The sequence below is a fragment of the Felis catus genome, chromosome A3 (assembly GCF_018350175.1).
Source record: "Felis catus isolate Fca126 chromosome A3, F.catus_Fca126_mat1.0, whole genome shotgun sequence".
Classification (NCBI taxonomy): domain Eukaryota; kingdom Metazoa; phylum Chordata; class Mammalia; order Carnivora; family Felidae; genus Felis; species Felis catus.
The window spans coordinates 73,159,171-73,178,704 of record NC_058370.1 but is presented as its reverse complement, the minus strand read 5'-3'; the positions used below and the strand labels follow the sequence as shown (position 1 = coordinate 73,178,704).

Here is a 19,534-nt window from a genome sequence, read left to right as displayed (position 1 = left end):
CAAGAAAGCTGGAGAGCAGGGTCTCAAGGGCAGGGAAAATGCAGGGTAGGTTTAGGGAATACTGAGTACTGTTGAGGAAGGAGTAGCAGGAGCTGGAAATGGGAAGGTCAGCTGGAGCCAAGTCACAATGGAGTCAAATCCCAAAACTTTTTGCACAGAGCTCTAATCAGGGCCCAGTTTTAGGAGGCTTTAGGAGACCAAAGAGACTAAAACACAGGTAGAGGCAGTGGGGCGCGGGAAGAGATCCCTTTCTGGGCCCTAGGCATGTGAAGAGGTGACAGGAACAGAGTCATCAGAAAGCTTCCTCAGCAGTCAGGTCATTTACTCCTATTTCACTACCCTAAAAAAAGTGGTCTCTCTCCCTCAAAGGGAGTTATCAGTCACCTCCTTCTTCTTGCTAGCTGGCCTCCCACAGTCCTTTTAATGGACATCCCAGTCAAACACCAGATTTAAGCTAAAGGAATTGGCATTCCCTTGACCATCAGAGTTCCTAGCCCACCAAAACCAGAGAGCACCACATGTCCAGTAATCTGACCAGTCCATTAATTTTCCATGCCACCACAATGCAATTCATGATATCTGGGGAATGGGTGCTATTGCTCATACCTAACCCACTTTGTTGTCCTAGAAGAGATCAAATTTGGAATCCAAAAACCTGGATTCTGGAGCGGTAGCCTCATACCAAATGATCTGCTTATTTACCTATAAAAAATAATATCTAGCCCAGAGAAATATTATTATTAAATACATGCACACTTACTTAGAACTTACTAAGTACTACATCCCATGCTGGGTACTTTGAATAGTCTCATTTAGTTAATTATGCAAGATGATTAAGTTAAGTGCTGTACACATTAGTAGTAGTTATTATTACTACACCATTCAAAAAGGATTCTAATTCACAAATCTGTTAAGAACTTCCAAATTTTAAGGTGCTCTGGGGTGGCTCAGTCGGTTAAGTGTCCAACTTTGGCTCAGATCATGATCTCACAGATCAAGAGTTCGAGCTTCATGTCAGGCTCTGTGCTGACAGCTCAGAGCCTGGAGCCTGCTTTGGATTCTGTGTCTCCCTCTCTCTCTGTCCCTCTCCTGTTTGTGCTGTGTCTCTCTCTCTTAAAAATAAATAAACATTAAAAAAAATTTTTTTTAAAAGAACTTCCAAATTTTAGGCTGAAAGTCTGGTAAACTGTTAAAAAGATTTTTTTTAATTGGTTACTTGTCCCACAAAGTTATCTGGGCTTAGAAAAGCTATCGTATCGTACTGGCAGGTATCCAGACCAAAACGCCAATCTTGACATGCTTTCATTAAACCCAAAAATGCTCTTATAAATCCTGGCCCCCACCCCCAAAAAAGAGTTCTCATTCGTCACCAACTCTTTTCACTGTCACAATGGGAAATATATGAAGGCTAACACTGTATCTAAGAACTTTAAATTTTCTTCATGATGAGGAGGTAGAAGCCCAGCAATCTTCTTTCTCTAAGGTTTAAGATATTATGCAAGACAAATATCTAGGTACCCTAACAAACTGGCAAGTTCTTAAAAACTTAAGACCAGCAATGCTCTTGCACTAAGAGAAGAAACCAGGACCACAAAAAAATATGAAGAAATGCAATAAGACAACTCTGAGATAGCAAGTAATAAACTGCTCTGTAGTTTTCTCTGTGTCCCACTGAAGACAAATGACTCCATAACTCCTTCTGGACACTGGGCACGTTCATTGAGCCAGAACAGCTAAGAAAAAGCACCTTTTCCAGAAATACCAAGTGCTAGATGTCAGGGTTAGACTGCAAAGAAGGCAGAAGAAATTCATGTTGATGCTTTTCAACTAGATCCTGTCTTCATTACAACCCCACCGCCGGGGCCAAGAGAATCAGTGTTCTGGGAGGCAGGTAGGCAGGAGAGAGCAATCTGGTTAGGGTGCCCATTTCACAATGTAACCTCATTACTATTATTATTATTATTATTATTGCAGAAATAAAATCAGTATCTAAAAGTCTAGGAAAAGAAACCTAGAGAACAACAATATGCAGCCTGAGCTCAGTAATGCCTGTGAACCCTCGTCAAGCTATTTGATTGTCTTCTCATCTTTAAAATCTCCTAGGTGTGTTACGAAGACAAGATACCATATATAAAGCTCCTACTAACATGTCTGGGACACAGTAGGCACTCAATGAAATCTTTTTCCCACCAACCACAAGAGAGGAGACAAGAAGCTTTATGGAATAACTGGAATGTGAGCAGAGTCTTAAAAAATTATAGGAATGATTTGTGCACGTAAAATGAAGAGTGGGGCATTTAAGGCAAAAGGCAGACAATGAAGGCAAAACCTGGGGCTTGGTTTTATGAAGAGCTGCAAGCCTGCCTACCTGGAAGATTTGACTGGAATGTAAGAGGCAGAATATGAAGTATTTGGGGTTTGGGTCATTTGGGGAGGGTCCAATGCCAAGTTAAAGAGCCTGGCATTTAATTTACTTTCTAGGCACAAGCAACAGTTCCTGAGTAGAAGAGTAGCAATTCCTATAGGGAATTCAGCTGGCTGATTTGAAACTGAAGGAAAGGTATTATGAATCTGTTACTACAAACACATTTTTTAAAACATGTCAGGTTGAGTTTTTCGTTTTAGCATTTCTTTCTTATTTGAAAAAAACTAACCCACCTTTAAAGACACATGATCAGGCTCTGAGGAAGGTGGTAACTTAATTTTGCAAATGAACAATTTCAAAAAGAGAGAGAATGCACTTTGGGTGTGTCTGTTAGGTGTGCTGGGTGTTGGTGGTTAACGTCTGAAGCCATCAGAGGCTGAAAGTCTGTTTCTTGTTTTACTTATACCAGGAACACCAGTGTGACAGATATCACTCTACATCTCAGACCCTTAAATCAGAGTGTAAATAAGTCACACTTACTTGCTTACTATCTAAGTAGACTAAACACATTTTAATATCATATTCCTTTAGCTACAACATCAAATCTCATCCCCTGGTCCCTCCTGAAATTTTTAGGATCCACTGTGAAAATATGCGAAGCCAGCAAAAATATCTCCTACGAAATCACAGTACCCTCAGAAATAAACATCTCAGGCATAAATGCTAAATGAATAAATTCATGTAAGAAGCATTTTAAAAAATCAATTCAAAAGACCAGTTTACCAATACTGGGTTATAACTGCTAGGAAGGATGATATTCAGAAGAATAAAAAACGGGGTGGTGGGGCAAGGAGCAGCTTTGGAGGCATGCATAAAATTAAATCAGATGATATAATCTATATATTATAAAAGATGTGATGATTGTAAGAACTACAAATACAAACTGGGGGTAGGAAAGGGAAAAAGTTTTAGCAAAAATTTTCCTAAAGTTGCTCACAATGCAATCAGTTCCACACACCCCTACCAAGGAGGATGCGATGTTTGTAATTCTCCTGGGATCCACCATACTTGGAAGTTAATTCACCCTTTCTCAGTTCCTCAACATGGGTAGTTTTCTGTTACAGAAATACCAACACTCAACTTGTGTAACTCCTAAACCACAATATTCAGAAATAAGTTATCTGGTACTACATTAGGGAGCAAAAGTCATTAAAAAAAAAAAAAAGCCAGCAAACAAAATGTGAAGCCTACACCTTTTGAAGAGATTTCCTTGAGAAACAGTAATGAGCACCTGGTGATTTTGTGTTTTTTTTTTTTAATTTAAATTTTACTGTATCCAGGGAGGACAGTTTAAGACATTTCCTGTGTGTAAGCTCCACCCTTCTCAGTGAGCAGTTTTACAACCATCCTCAAACCTTTCAGATAACGGCCTTTTGTTATGGGTGGGCCTTTGAGAACACTGCTCCCCACACCTTCTTACATTTTCTCCTTGGTTTTGCATTTTTTTTCCCTGAGACTACAGGAGTGGGCTGATTGGATGTTGGTAATAGGTTTTCTGATCAAGGATCTGCCCGTTGGGTGCTTTCTCCTTAGCGGTGTGACACAATGAAGCAGGGAGACTTAGTCATGCTTACAGGAGGTGCATTCTGAATTCTTAAAACCTAAAACCATGGGGCTTCCAGCACAGACCCAGAAGATAACAGACACACCACCATTCCTTTCTTTACCGTTTGCAAATATCCCCTACCGCCCTGTTTCCCCAACCCAAATTTTCCCAAAAAGCAAATTCTACCTTCAAAGAGCTCAAGGGGAATGAAGCAAAGACACATAACTACTCCCTGGGGGGAATGGAGCTTCCTCTTAGCTAACTGCCCCAGGAATGCAGCACAGACTAGCAAATGTTTAAAATCACGTCCCGTTCTGCCTCTTGTTTTCCAGAAAAGTGTCATTACTGTCAACTATTTCACAAGACAAATAAACCTTTGAATGAAATATATCCTCCCTCCCCTTCCCAATGAAAACATTTTAGGATTGAGCTGCTTCCTTCCTTCCTCCTCCTCACAGGAACCACATTTGTGGCACTAAGAAGAGTTAAAATAAGAAACATACAGTGTGTAAAGGCCACTTTTTCACAGCATTAGAACCATTCCTGGCCTACTACTGATTCCAGGGGCTTCCAAACGGAAAGAGTTCTGTTTTCAGTTATATGAGTCCTTTTTCATGTACAAGCTCTGAGAAACCAGCCAGGCCTGCTGGTTGGGCAGGGACAGCCAAGGGCTGGAGGGGCCACCCCAGCAGCGGGCTGCAGGCCCATCATCCCACACACTGCTGCACACAGGTCCCTGCTCTCCATAAAAATATGTGCGGTAAAATACTGGATTCATTCAATTATTTCAGACTAATATAGACGCCAAGAAACCTATAATTGATCCAACTAATCCAACCCATAGCACTGGAATGACAATAACTGGCTTTCATTATAAATTACATAGCCTACTAAATTGATGGGAAGGTTCTCCCCAACACAATACATCAAAAGAGTTAAAATTAAGCTTCGGAATCAAAACTGTAATTTACCCAAGGCTTAAGAACAAAAAGACCACTCCCTCCTCCCTTTTGCTATTGTTCTACGGGACTGGGTGTCGAGCAGTGCACTTTACACCTTTAGGATTCCCAGAGGTAAGAGGCTGGGGGCGCTGGGAGACAGAGGCGACCCAGAATCTAATGCTTGCATACTAATAGGTCTATTAGCATTGATCTACTGAGCTGCAAAGATAGCTAAAAGGACCGAAAAGGTGTGTGCAGTGAGCAGCAGATACCTGACAACCTAGAAAGCCAAAAGGATACTGGGTTGAGGGCAGAGGGGAGGAGGGGGAGAGAGAGGGTGGGGGGGAAAGGGAGAGAGGGGGAGAGAGAATGGGACTCCAAATGGAGGCTTTTCTAGAGAGTGAGAAAGTGTCTCCTTTAAGGAGTGAATGGGGTGCTCACAGCCAACCAGAGGCTTTGGGGCTGGGCCAAACGGCGGCTCGTCTTCTTTAGGGTTACATACCATATGGCACAAATAAAACCTCGGAACCCCTGTAGGCAGGGCAGGTCCGGCCTTTGGGACGGGGGCTTACCTTGTAGCTGCTTGAATCTGCCTTCCAGCTGGTTGTAGTTGTAAGGCACCTGCCCCGTGTAAGCTGGGGACAGCGGCCCAGAGATGCTAGACGTCCTCTGCAATTCCATTATGCCCGGCGTAACGCCCCGGCGGGCTGCACGGTGGAAATCCCACTCCGGCCCCCGCCTACCCCCATCCAACACACAGCAGCTTCCGCACGGCTTGGCTCCCGGCCCCTGTGAAAAGGGCTGGACCTCAGGCAAGCCCCATTCCGGTCTGAAAGTCCAGCAGGCTGATCTGATAGGAAGTTGGCTGCAGCAGAGTCCACCTTAGCCCGGCCAGGAGTTACCACTCACGCATCTAATTCCTTGTTGTTTTCCTTTCTTTTGTGGTTCTCGACTAGAAGCTTGAAATAAATTACCGAGGAGGGGCGGGAAGACGGGGGGAGGAAGGGAAGGAAGGTGCAAGTCCTACTTTAAAAATGTGTTTAAATATGGCCAATCCTAAGCATGCCCCGATCGCTGAGCCCAGGAGCTCGCGGGAGCAGTACACACACCTCCTCCCGGCTGCCCGCGGCGGCCGCCGGTTTGTAATTTAATCATGAGCCACTCTCCGTGCGCTGGGCGGTGATGTCACCTGATTAGCATAACAGCATTGTAGGGGAAACGCAGGCTGTACCACGAGGAGGGGCGCGGGGGACGCCGGCCGGCCGGCGTCCCCCCACCTACAGGCGGCCCGGGACGGCCCACGCCGCCTCTAAAGCCCTGGAGCCGCGGACCCTCGGGCCAGGCCCAGGACGCGCCCGTCGCAGTGGTACCTTCCCAAACAAAGCTGCTGGAATTACAATCTTTTGTTGAGAGCCTCGTGTAACGGAAAAGTCTCCGATTACTATCACATGAAAAGGAGGCAGCCCGGGAGGGTGAGGAGCCCCGCAGGTCGCCGGCCGGGGCGGTTCATCCACTCCTCAGCGTCCGTGGAGATAACGCGGCCACCAGGGCCGCGCACCTAGGTGCGCGCAGCGTCCCTACTGCGCGGGCGCCAACCACTCGGGGGCGGCCCGGCCGGCCACTGCGTACAAGTGAGACAAGGTCAGGGCCACAGCGAGGGGAAGTGTGAGTTCATCGCACCGAAGAATCTCCTCAATAGACTTCTGCGGCCATCACAAGATGTTTAGCGGAAGGTTTTCTGGTATAATACTGGCTCCGTAATACTAAGTCGATGCAGGATTTACGGGAGCACTGATTTGCAAGGCATTGTGGGAGAAAGGTACACAGGTATATACCTCAAGGATCCCTGACCTGAGGAGTTTACCAACCGATGGGGAGATTAAGAGACCAGAAATTATCTTCAAATCCTACTTTGATTTGTAAAATGAGACTCCTGAACTTTTGGGTTCTTCAAGATACTAAAACTCTCCTCCTTAACTTCTCCCACCGATCTCAACCAAAAAAAAAAAAAAAAAAAAAAAAAAAAAATCTCATACAGAGACAGTAACAGTGGTCAAAATATATTTTGGGTAAATAACTGACCCTAGTTTTTTCTTCTCACCACCCCAACCCCCTCTCCCCTAACTACAGACAGAAAACAAATCACAAATTTGGCTTTTCCACATGGAATGCTGCAGCAATACTCACTGAAGAAGGTAATTTCTTCCTAAGGGATTCCAATCTGCACTAAAGAGGTGGGCCTCCACTCCAGGTTTACTTTAGTCCCCAGGGCACTGGTAATTCAAGCAACTGCATCCTGTCCAGGGCTAGAGTTAAAACAAACCTAAAGTTCAGCTAAGTGCTCAAATGAGCAACCCCCATTGCTGGTATCTACAGGACAAGGTTTTTAATATATCCAGTGTCAACCTTTAGCTTTCTAAAGCCAGGTCCAGGATTTGAAGGCATTTCTCATCATGCAGGATGCTGACAGGAATGTGGGGTTACTGGAAGAAGCACTGGACTAGGATTCCAAGACCTGAGCTTCTAGTCCTGGCCAAGCCTCTTAATCGCCTATGACCTTAGAAGAAACCTGGATTCTTTCTAAACCTCCCCTGTCAGACAGGGATAATTAATGCCTATCTTTACAAGGTCAATGAGGGAATGATGTAAAAATACCCTGACAATGATGATACCATTCAAATAGAAGTGCATTTTTCAAAATACACCTTTTGCATATTTTCCCCACATATCACATCAAAGCTACAGAAAGTTGAATGGAGAATTTTCTCAATTACAATTTTAACAGGCCCTTCTTCACTATTTCATACATTATATATTAACATTAAATATACTTCACTATTAAATATGAAATTTTAAGTCTCTTTAAGTGTCCAGCTGTGGGCAGAGACAAGGAGACTGCAAAGTGCTTGCCAATTAACAATGCTTTATTTTTAATCTTTAAGCCACTTAGTGAATAGAGTATGAGTCACCACTCTTCGAGACTCCCTTTCAGCTCCCTCTGGTATGGGGAAGTAGGTGAAATGAGCTTTCTAATCAGCCAGGTTACATACTAGGTGATGGGGGTAGAGGCTGGGACTAATGTAGCCACACTCAGTACTAAAGAGCAGACTCCAAACAAGCCAGGCAGAGTGAATACATGCCAAGTAAGGAAGGTTTTGAGGCTGGTGAAGGGTTTAATAGCCCTGCAGGGGCAAGAGGTGAGAAGTGGGAATCTATCTGGTATGATGGGGCAGGAGAAGAAGAGGACACAACCCTGATGATTCATCTGGCCACCTCCAACTCAGCAGTGGGGTGGAGGTAAAGGAAGGCCAGAGTCACTCGTTCTTTATTCCATTCAGCATTTACTGGACCGCCAACCTTGTGCAAGGAACAATGCCCAGTGGAGGTTTCAGAGATGACTGGGAGATGGGAGAGTTTCTGGCCAAGAGGATGGGACAGATACACAAACAGTCTGATAGCAGAAGAACAGACAGGGGCTAAAGAAGGGGAGCTACAAGAGTTCAGAGGACAAGGGAGACACAACTGCCTAGGAAGACAGGTAGAAACAACTCTAGGAGGGATTGGCATTGTGATCAGAACCTGAAACACAGGTAAGACTGTCGATGGGTGGGATGAGGGGAGCCTCCTCTCCTAGTGTGGAAGGTGGGATGGGAAGCAACATAAATAAAGACACCAACTGGGCTGTTCCAGGAACAGCACCAGCGAGTGTTACCATCTGACTGGAGCATAAGGGACTGTCAGACCGGAGGGAAGCCCTGAGGGAACTAAGCCTGAGCTGGGAACAGTTGGAGACATTTCAGCCAGAGGAAGACTGGGTCTGGGTTGGGCTCTCGGGAAGATTATTCTGGCAGTGGTCAGTTAGAATGGGTAGAAAGGAGAGAGACTAAAAGCAGCAAGGTCATTCAGGTGGTTACTGGAGTTCTCCAAGTCAAAGGACTAGTCAGTGTGAGGCAACAGACACAAAAAGGAATGGACTGATGCAAGAGTTAATCCATAGGACTCTCGCAACCAACTATACATACGTGGGAGGTTCAAAGGCTAGGGTTGCACAAGACTCCGGGGTTTTTAGAGCTGGTGGCCAGGTGTAGGGGAGGGCTGACCATTTCCTTCTGGTTATGCTCAATCTGAGTTACCTGCAAAACCTAGAGGTGACATGTCCGGAAGTGGTCAAGGATGTGGAACGAGGGAAAGCTCAAGGCTGAGGAAAGAGGCCGGGCACAGTGAGAGATACTGTAGTAGGCTTACACCTGGGAAGGAATGTAAGAGGAAAGTGGCTGGGCAGAGAGCCCTGGGGAAAGCCAGGGGCTGTAAGCAAGAAGAAAAAACAGTGGAGATACCAAAAGAGCTATGGAATGAAAATCCAAGAGAAGAAAGAGATACTCAAGGAGGAAAGGGGGTAGGATGGCATCACACTGCAAACAGAAGGAACTAGAAGTCAGAGGAGATGTGGATTAATCCAGTATGGGAATGAGGAGGTCACTGGGGTATTAAAAGCTGAAGCAAGGTTACAGGGAGTTAGAGAATGAGGAGCAAAGGGAAGAACAACAAGAAGGTAGAGGTGGTAAACAGGAGCGACAGAACCAGGGGAAGGAGCTCTCGGTCAGGGTCCAGCTGAACACATCCTCTGTGCACAGGTTTCAGCCCTGAGTTGGCACAGGTAGGAAAAGGCCAGTGGGAAAATGGCTTGAAGTTATGGCTGGGGCAGTCAGCCGTAGCCAAGAGGAGAGATACCCTTAGCTTCTGAGGCAGAAGGGAAAGGATGAGGACATTCTGAGGAAGAAAAGAAGAAATGTAAAGGAGTTTACCCAATTCTAACTTAATAAAGCAAGAGGCCAGGGGTCTTACCCACATTTTATGGTGCTCTAAGAAGAATCCTGAAGACACTTACTGCAGAAACACACGGCATGTGAAAGGGAACACGAAGGGAGGCAAGATAGTTTTCAGAGTGCTCAGCAGTCAACCAAGCTTTCTGCAGAAACAGACCCTGTGATTTGGGGCTGTCCCCTCAATCTTTTCTAATCCAAAAAACTAGTGTCCCTCAGCCGGGCCAGGGATATCAACACATGCAGCCAACTCTGATAAGAGCTGTACCTGCCTTCAAGTTGCACCAAGATTCCAGGGCGCAATGAAAGGTGGCCACAACTGACAGGCACAGTTAGCTATGGGGTCAAAGCAAATGAAACCTAAGCAACATGTACCTGCCATCCTTGTGGTGCCAGAATAGTATAACCAAGTCCCTATGGTTATCTGTGGACAGCACAAATTAGAAGTGCTGTGGTGTACTCAAAGACCCAGGTCCACAGTACTCAGGCTCACCCCATCTCCTGAGTGCCACGGAAAAGCCAAATAATTGCATGTGTGTCTAACCTTCCCTGGACCTCACCTAGAGATCAAATAGGTTGGAGTCTATGGTCATAAAAAATTCCTTCTAGTTCTACATTTATTGGTGATAAATAATCTCCTCTCAGAGACTATTGTTGTAGTAGTAATTATCATCTATCTCCATATAAATGATTGGCCATAATAACAACAGTTATCACATTACTACAGCACTCTGTAATTTACAAAATGCTTTCACATACATTTTCTCAAGTGACTAAACCTATGAAGTAGGTATTGTGTCCATTTTGCAGACAAGGCAACTAAGATTCAGAGACACTGTGCTTTGCCCAGGCCAGGAATAGGCACATTCCCTGCTAGTTCATGTGGAAGTTGCTACTTTGAGGGTTCTCTTGTTGTGAACGGGTTTTGTTTCTTTTCTCATACTTGGTAGACCTATACACTAAGATTCTGTATGACTTAGCATGAAGCATGTGAATGGGAACACTAAGAGAGGATATTAAGCCTCTGTTGCAAGAGGTCTGAGCGGTTATGAAGTCTGAGAGGTTAAAAAAGAAAGAAAGAAAAAAAGATGACCGCTTTCCCTGCATCACAACAATCTCAAAAGGGTAAACTACGGAGTGTTCATTTCCTGAACATCTAAACATTAGCAAGATTGCAGTGCCTGGGAGAGGATGGCCAACAAGCTGTGATGGGATTTGTACACATTCAAGGACTTGAAAAACCTACCCAAGAGCTAGGAAAGAAGTGGTGGGAACAGGGAGGTCAGAATACAAGAAGGTTTCACATATAAACTGTTTTGCCAAGTTCTCTGCCGTTTCCCGATCTGCCTTTCCTTCATCTGGATAACAGCTGGACGACCACAGACAATTTCTCCTGAACGTTTCTTTATAGGAAATCAAAATACTACTACTAAAATAATCCTCCACTGGTGTGGCCAGATAGAGAAGCAGGCTCCAAATTATGCCAGTGCATTTATGTTCCCAGGAGCTGAAGCTTACGTGATCTGTCTCACCTCTCTGGCCCACCCACCCCCTTCTCCAACCAGCCTCCTGCCCACTCCTAGTCTTGAATCCTTAACTGTGGGCATTCTTTCTCTGCCTCCTCTCTACTGTACAATGCCCAGAGAGCCTTCCGCCCCCCAATGACTGAGTTACCACTGTCCTTTCTCCCAAAGCCTGCCTCAGTATGTGTATTCTCAAAAGCCCAGTCCTTTTTCAAAGGGAACTGCACCATGTACCAGAAAGCTCATCAACTAACCAAGCATACCACCATGAAATCCAGTCAAAAACAGAAAACAGAATTACCTGAGACCTTCTTCCCCTGCCCTCCCGAAAAGAACAATTTTCAGTAAGTCCCACTATAACAACACATATCTCTAACATTTCTGTGCCACTGCTAGCAAGCAGCCTGCCATGCTTCCAGAAGCTTCTCCTTTCTCCCCAGTGGCACCTCACATACAGGACCACAGCCTGGGTTGCTGGAAGCAGTCAGCAGCATTTCCTCATGACCACATGGCTCCTGAAGATCAGGGCCTACACCACTCCTCAGCTTACTCCCAGAGCACCACCCACGGGGCATTTGGGTCAGGGTTTAGAGGAGGAAAGGTGCTTAAAAAGAGACTTGGAATCTAGGAATCTGGCTCTGCTACTTTCTAAGCGTGTGATTCCCTGAGCCTGAAAAGTCAGCACAATAAGGGGGCCAACTTCAGAGAGTTGTCCTATAACTGAGATAAATGTTTGCAAAAGAGAAATGCCAGGAAGGCAGCCACACTGTCTGAGCAGCTATGATCACTAGTCTTTAAATTCTTCGTGGAGGAAATTTCAAAAAGTAATTCTACCCCACCTTTGGCCACCTGTTCGCCAAGGGGGCTGTTGGCTGGAGGGTGTTACAGGTTTCCTATGGAGTCACTGACCTCAAGGCAAGGGACCACAGTGGGCACCCCTCTGGATTTCTGGACAAGGACAATTCAGGATGGTAAGACTAGTCCTCAACTGGGGTGGTGCTCACAAACCTCATTCCCTTCTCTTTCACCCCATTTTGCATGGGGAAAGGCATATTCAAATGTGTCTTACAATGTTCACTATGAAACAAGTTACAAAGGGCCTCTGTTTTTAGAAAGGCCAATGTTTATTTGAGGTGGGGCTATCAGATTTGATCCTTCAGGACTCAGAATACCTAGAAGAAAAATTAAAGGGAAAGCTAAAGGTATTTTTCATCTACAGCAAGTGCTATCTCTGTTCCATGGAAGATATGCGTGGTTTTTTTTTCTCTCTCCACACACACACACACACACACACACACACACACACACACACACACACCTCCTGCAAAACTAGTTACACGGCTGCATTTGAAATACCAGGGCAAATCTAATTCCCATTTATATCCTTTTCCTGTTTCTTGTTCGGCTGGTCACAGCAGAATACAAAGTACCCGACATCTCTGCTGAGAAGGAGAAAAATGGCAAGTGACACTCAGTAACAAGCACCCAAGGTTCTGGGGAAGGAATGCAGTTTATTGAATCTTCTACCCCGGCCAAACCTTATCCCTGCATTCTTATCATGTCTGTTATCTGCACATGCAAAGCTTCCCTGTATGGGCAAAAGAATGCCCCAGTCCAGAGGCCCCACCTTTGGCAAACAGGTGTTGCTATGCCTGTGAATATAACACCAGCCAGAGCCAAGACTGGGCTCCTCTGCTACAGGCAGAGTGGTTCAAAGGGAAAGAATATCTGAGGAATGCAGCTGGGGCCAGGCCTGCTCTTGCCCAGAATTTTGGGTTCTGTTTCCCACTTCCAACATGGAAGGAAAAGGCTGACACGCACAGGTGTTCAGAACCACTGGGCCAGAGTTTTACAAGAAAGCAGCTGGGACAGTGAGAAAATGCTGTTTCCTGGTAGCACAGCTCAAAGGAAAAAATTGGAAGAGAGGAGATACAAATCTATTCTTTGTGAAAACAGGCCAATGGACCCTGCCCTCAGATCTTCATACCCATGTTACATTCTCCAGAAGCTTACCATAGACTGGCTGCAATGAGAAAAGGTGAAAAGAGCAGGCTGAACAGGCACCCAAAGAGGGAAGGAGGAAGGAGTGGAGGGAGGCAAACCTCATCATCAAGGCAGAGGCCCCATACCTCCTGGTCCACAGAAAGTAAAAGTCAACCCATCTAACACATGTTTAGTCCCATCCAGGAACACAGGCCACTGGAGGGACCCACAAAGTTCTAAGATGTGATTTCTTCTCTGCAGACACTTTCATCCTCTGCAGACACTTTCATCCTAGCTGAAGAAATAGGACAGACGGATGGCAACAGACACACATAGACACACACACACACAGGGCATGTAACAAATGAAGTCAGTGACAGTAACAGTTATAGTTACTGCAAGTACCATTCTGAATGGATCAACAATAGCATCTCTCTATTTGGCTGAGATAAAAACAGAGCAGAGTGGGGTTTCTCCCACATGAACACTCTCTGTGGCTATACTGTCTTATCTGCGATTTTAATGTGGCTCCTAGCCAAATCCCTGCCAACAAGTGCCAGAGTCACACAGGAGTGTAGGTTATTGTATTTGTTAATTAGGGGTCGGAGATACTATTTCTTCTTCTTTGAAAAACAGGTCCTGATTACCTCGTTGCAGGTCTATGGAACACTGTGTGAGGCCCTGGCATGTTAAAATGTGAAATATTTTAAGGGTGCAGTCATTTCTTCCTCCTCAGCACCCGAGCTTCTGCCAATCTCTCAATGAGATAACACAGCCTCCTTCCCACAGAACTTTGCTAGGTACAGGCCCTGAATAATTCATGGTCAGCCCAGTCACTCAGGAGTGCAAGGCCCACCAGCTGCCATTAGCTAGGAGGCAGGCTCCAGGCTTACTGCAGAATTACCTATCAACTACCTCTGAGACCCTCTTTACAGAAGCAAACAACTCGTCCCACTTTTCTTCTCCCCATTTTTAACTAGACACTTTCCCACTAGATAAAAGTGTAACTTTTACTCGAAAGAAGACAGATGGGGGTGGGAAGACAGTGATGCTCTGAAACAAATGCATGGTCAGGGTGTCATTTCTCCACTTGGGACACTGAGATGACACGGGTAAAGGACCAGACACTGTGCCTCACACAAGACAGATGCTCAATAAATGCCAATCCTCGTCCCTTTTTCCTACTTGTCTTTCTGCTCCAGCCAAGCTTGATTCACACTGCACCCTGTTTTGGGCTCTCCCATCTCCATGCCTCTGTTCTGGGTGCTCCCCTCTCCTCTGAAGTCAGTCTATCTATCCTTCTTCAAGCCAAGTTCAAAACTTCCCTCCTCCAGGAAGATTTCCCAGATTATCCCTGCTGAGATGATTGCTCCCCCTCTCAGAAACCCTATACCAGTACCGTCAGCACCCCCTTGTCTGGCACCTATCATGCACTGCCTTAGAGTATTGCTTTTCTTGTGTACCAGTCTTATCAACCTAATTAAAATAATGGCAAGTGCATCCGTTACAGACTCGAGAGAAGTGAAAAATGGACTCTAGACTCAGCTCTTGTCACTGACTGGCCTTGTGACCCTGAGCTGGTCCCTTGGCTTCTCCAATTTTCTCCCCCAAAACCACAAGATGTGAAATTGAAAAGCTCTACGGTCCTCTGGATGCAATGCTCTTGGAAATACATTACCACCTGTCTTAGGGCAGATTCAAGTCTTAGAACACCTTTACTCTATATCGTTAAGCCCAGTTTCCCCTAAGAGGCAGCTGTTAAATACCATTCAGTCATTTCAGAAGCCTGGACACCAAACAGAAGCCTGAACAGAGCAAGGGCTCTGTGAGGGAGGAGCCACTATATGGAGAACTGGAGAGCCTTCTCCACCTTATGGAACACCCCTTGGTTTACATGTCAATCCTTCATGAGGAGAACATGAGAGCCAAACTCCTAACAGGTATCAAGAAGGTCCTTTTCAAAATGTACCTACCTAAGCCAACCATCTCATTAATAGATAAGGAAAATGAGGCACAGAAAGGTATGCCCAGAGATACGAAGGAAGTTAAAGTATACCTTCTGAAATCCTGCTGCCTTTCATTTCTAGGGCAAACCAAGAGCTGTGGACAGAGGAAGTAGCAGGCATTTCTCATGCCTCTTTGTCCGGGAAGTAGGCCCAGGTCTCAAAATTAGAAAAGGCTCACCTTCGTCCACTCTCCCACTTCACCACCCAGCATCCAACACCATGGTGAAGCCAAGAGGCTCGTACTAAGTGGCAGATGATCCTTATTTTCCATGTTCTCTGATGCCCAGTGTGTCCCAGCACAGACAGAATAAAGACCCAGATGATGGTACTGACAGCTTCAATCTTACCTTTACAGACTAACACAGAATCAAATACACTGTCAGCCCCAATAAACTCTCTTGTCCAAAGACCCTTTCTCATTTTTCTGCACTGAACTTTTATTTTTCTTATGATATTCTGAGAGAAGAGTTTACTCAGGAGGCGTTTTTTAAAAACATCTGAAAAATGGACTATTGATCAAAAGTAGAATTTTTTTTTTTAATTTTTTTTTCAACGTTTATTTATTTTTGGGACAGAGAGAGACAGAGCATGAACGGGGGAGGGGCAGAGAGAGAGGGAGACACAGAATCGGAAACAGGCTCCAGGCTCTGAGCCATCAGCCCAGAGCCCGACGCGGGGCTCGAACTCACAGACCGCGAGATCGTGACCGCCTGAAGTCGGACGCTTAACCGACTGCGCCACCCAGGCGCCCCCAAAAGTAGAATTTTAATGACAGGGAAGGAATGAAGTGGGCTAAGAGAGAGACTAAGCTCTTTTCTAAAACCTGACATGCTCATCTATAACCACCTCTCCACTCATCTTTTATTACCATTTCTACTGCCCTCTTTCTTAATTACCACCTACCAGAAAAAAAAAAAAAAACACATAAATTGTGACCACGATGGTGCATTTCTCCACTCCACCTTATTTTTATAACATAATAAAAACTTCAGTAAAGGATGCAGAGAAATTGGAACACTTGTGCACTGTGGACAGGAATTTAAAATGGTAGAGGTGTTATGGAAAACAGTATGGAGGTTTCCTCAAAAAATTCAAAATAGAATTACATATGATGCAGCAATCCCACTTCTGGGTATCTATCCCAAAACAAAACAAAACCAAAACCTGAAAGCAGGATCTCAAAAAGAGATGATTCGCACACCCATGTTCAGTGCAGCATTATTCACAAGAGCCAAGATGTGGAAACAATGCAAATGTCCACTGATGAATGAATGGGTAAAGAAAATGTGGCATTTACACACAACAGACTATTATTCAGCCTTAAAAAAGAAAGCAATCATGTGACATGCCGCAACACAGATGAACCTTAAGGATGTCATGCTAAGTCATTATGAGGACATCATGAAAGAAGCCAATCACAGAAAGACAAGTACTGTATGATTCCACTTACATGTGGCATCTAGAGTAATCACACTGATGGAAACAGAAAGTAAAACAGAGGCTGCCAGGAGCTGAGGAGAGGGTGGAGGGGGTAGTTTTTCGGTGGGTACAGAGTTTCAGTTTTCCAAGATGAAGAAGTTCTAGAGATCTGCTACATAATATAGTGAATACAGTCAACACTACTGAACTGTACACTTAAAAATGCTTAAGATGGTCAATTTTATATGTTTTTTACAATTAAGAAAAATTAAAAAAAAAAAAACGAGTCGGGGAATGCAGTACTGAGTGTGGGGACAAACAGCAAATCTAAAGCTATGCGGTATGCATGTGTGAGTCCCAAGCTCTAACAAACATTCTCAAAAACTATTGACCAACACTCTGATCCCTCCAAGCCCGTTCTTCAACCCTTAAGAAAACTTTATGGGAATCTTGCCAACTCTTCAGTTTTGTAAAAACTGGAAAAAAAAAAAAAAGGCTTAATAAACGAGTTATTGGTTCCAAACTGCCTCACTCACATCCTGCACAGCACTGTAGAGCAACCTCCACTTACCAGTTACCACCAGGGTCAGGCCTCAGAATCTCCACAAGTCCAAACTCCATGAAATTGTTTAAAAATGATGTTGTCTGAGATTGAGTGCCTCAAACACAAAAGTAATCAACTGGCAGTTAAGGAATAGTCAGTAGTGACACATCCTAGTTGAGCAGGCATGTGCACACTGACACACTTTGGATGTAGGGGTGTGTGTGTGTGCGTGTGTGTGTGCACGCGCACGTGCGCACAGGCCCACATGTGCACAGGATCACCTTCGCAGATATTAAATAAACAAGTTTTCCTTACTCCTAAGGTTTTGTGCTACTCCAGCATCAACTGTCCTGCAATACTTACAAATGCCCACCTAGCTAAAAAATACCCATATCCTGTCAGTGTGGGCACACACATAGTTTTCTGTCAAGAATATTTTAGTGTAGAGGTGCCTGGCTGGCTCAGTGGGTGGAGCACGTGACTCTTAATCTTGGGGTTGTGAGTTTGAGCCCCATGCTGTGGGTAAAGGTTACTTAATAAAAGTTAAAACGGGCACCTGGATGGCTCAGTCGGTTGAGCGTCCGACTTCGGCTCAGGTCACGATCTCATGCTTTGTGAATTCGAGCCCCACATCGGGCTCTGTGCTGACAGCTCAGAGCCTGGAGCCGGCTTTAGATTCTGTGTCTTTCCATCTCTCAGCCCCTCCCCTGCTCATGCTCTGTGTCTGTCTCTCAATAATAACAATTTTTTTTAATTAAAAAAAATAAAAAGAAGAGGAAGAATTATTATTTTAGTGTAATAAGGACTCATGAAGCAACAGACAAAGGTTCTTACTGATCAAAATGTCCTTCTATCTTGCCTATTAGATTGAGGAAGGCAAATGGCAAAAATCATTACACAGGAAAGGGGACTGTAATTTGCAGTCATTATAATCAAAGATTTGTTAATACTCTATAAGAACCTGCATTTCTGACTCATCAAACACAGAAAGTTAAAAAATTAACAAGAGCCTCAGACTGGAGTCTGAGTCACACGACATTTATTATTTCCTGGAGAAGGACAAAGGTTGCTATCAACCCTATACTCCCACACAGTTAGCTTCTCACTGTATAAACAGAAACCATCAGGAAAAGAGGCCACAACATACCTTGGTAACGAAAGGATGTTAGCCTGCTAACTCCCCTGGAGCTCACACACAATCTCAGAGGCCTAAGCGACCTAAGTATCTAACCAGCCAACCCCCTCATTTTGCAAGTAAGGAAACTGAGGCTGAGAGGCTGGATGACTTCTCTCATGTATCAACTAGCCAGGCCCAGTGGCCCCCAGATGTCCTGGATGCGATAAAAGTACTGACAATGGCCTCCTATCTGAAGCGACTTTGTAAATACCAGAAAAACGCTTTGTGACCCAGGGGCACCTGGCTGGCTCAGTTGGTAGAGCACACAATTCCTGATCTTATTAGGGTTGTGAGTCCAAGCCCCACATTGGGCACAGAGCTTGCTTTTAAAACATAAATAAATTTTTAAAAAGCTTTGTGACCTAAAAAAAAAGTTTTCCTTAGATTTTAATTACCACCTGCAGACAGTAGAATAGCAACAGAAAAGTAGGCATGTTACATAAAGGGTCTAGCTAGCATCTGTTACTTGGTAGGGTCTTAGGATAGCCTCACTTACTTAATTTTATCCTCCCTGAAAATGAAAATAACTTGTTGTTCTCAAGTTGTGCAACCTACCAATAGTCATATCTAGGAGAAAATGTATATTTCCACACCATATAAGACAAATCATGCTGCTATATTTTTTTAGTATACTATTTAACACATAACTGTTTGATTGTTTTTTAAATATATAAGTCATTTAGGCCTTCCTTTTTCAACTGGTCACATTTCCCTTATGCTTGTCCAAATACAAAGAAACAACCCTGTACAATATCAGATTCTTACTTTTGCTTTCCTGTTAAATATAGGTAATGTGTGTCCTATTGGGAAAGGTTTTAAAATAAGCTCAATCAGCACTGATGTCACAAATGAGTATTCACTACTTAAACAAAAAAACCCAAAAAAACTACACTCTAATTTCTGTTCCTCCAGCAATTCTCATCTTCTAAGTTTATTCAAGGGATCTCAGTCTTGATTCTCTAATATGGAGTCATCATAGAGAGAGCCGCAAGATTTCTCTCCATTCGGAGACCTACAAATACTTATTCGAAGGAGAGCAATTTCCAGTAGAGTTAGAAAAAGCAAGCCAAAGATAGGCATCAGAGGCTTTCAATCACCATCCCAGACCATAGGAGCCTCTGATTTATATTAGCACTAAAGCAGGCAG

At 44.5% G+C, this 19,534-nt stretch overlaps 1 protein-coding gene across 4 annotated transcripts in view; it reads right to left on the bottom strand.

The window, feature by feature from the left end:
- Window positions 1-19,534, bottom strand: part of SPTBN1 (spectrin beta, non-erythrocytic 1) — a 199,863-nt gene that overhangs the window by 106,600 nt on the left and 73,729 nt on the right. For 2 of the 4 annotated variants that reach the window (XM_023251679.2, XM_003983998.6), the window contains exon 1: window positions 5,485-5,744. The exons of the other annotated variants lie outside the window; for them this stretch is intronic. In XM_023251679.2, the coding sequence (XP_023107447.1) occupies window positions 5,485-5,593 (109 nt within the window). In that variant the 5' untranslated portion in view covers window positions 5,594-5,744. Of the gene's footprint in view, window positions 1-5,484; window positions 5,745-19,534 lie in introns of those variants that run through there. 4 annotated transcript variants of the gene reach the window in all.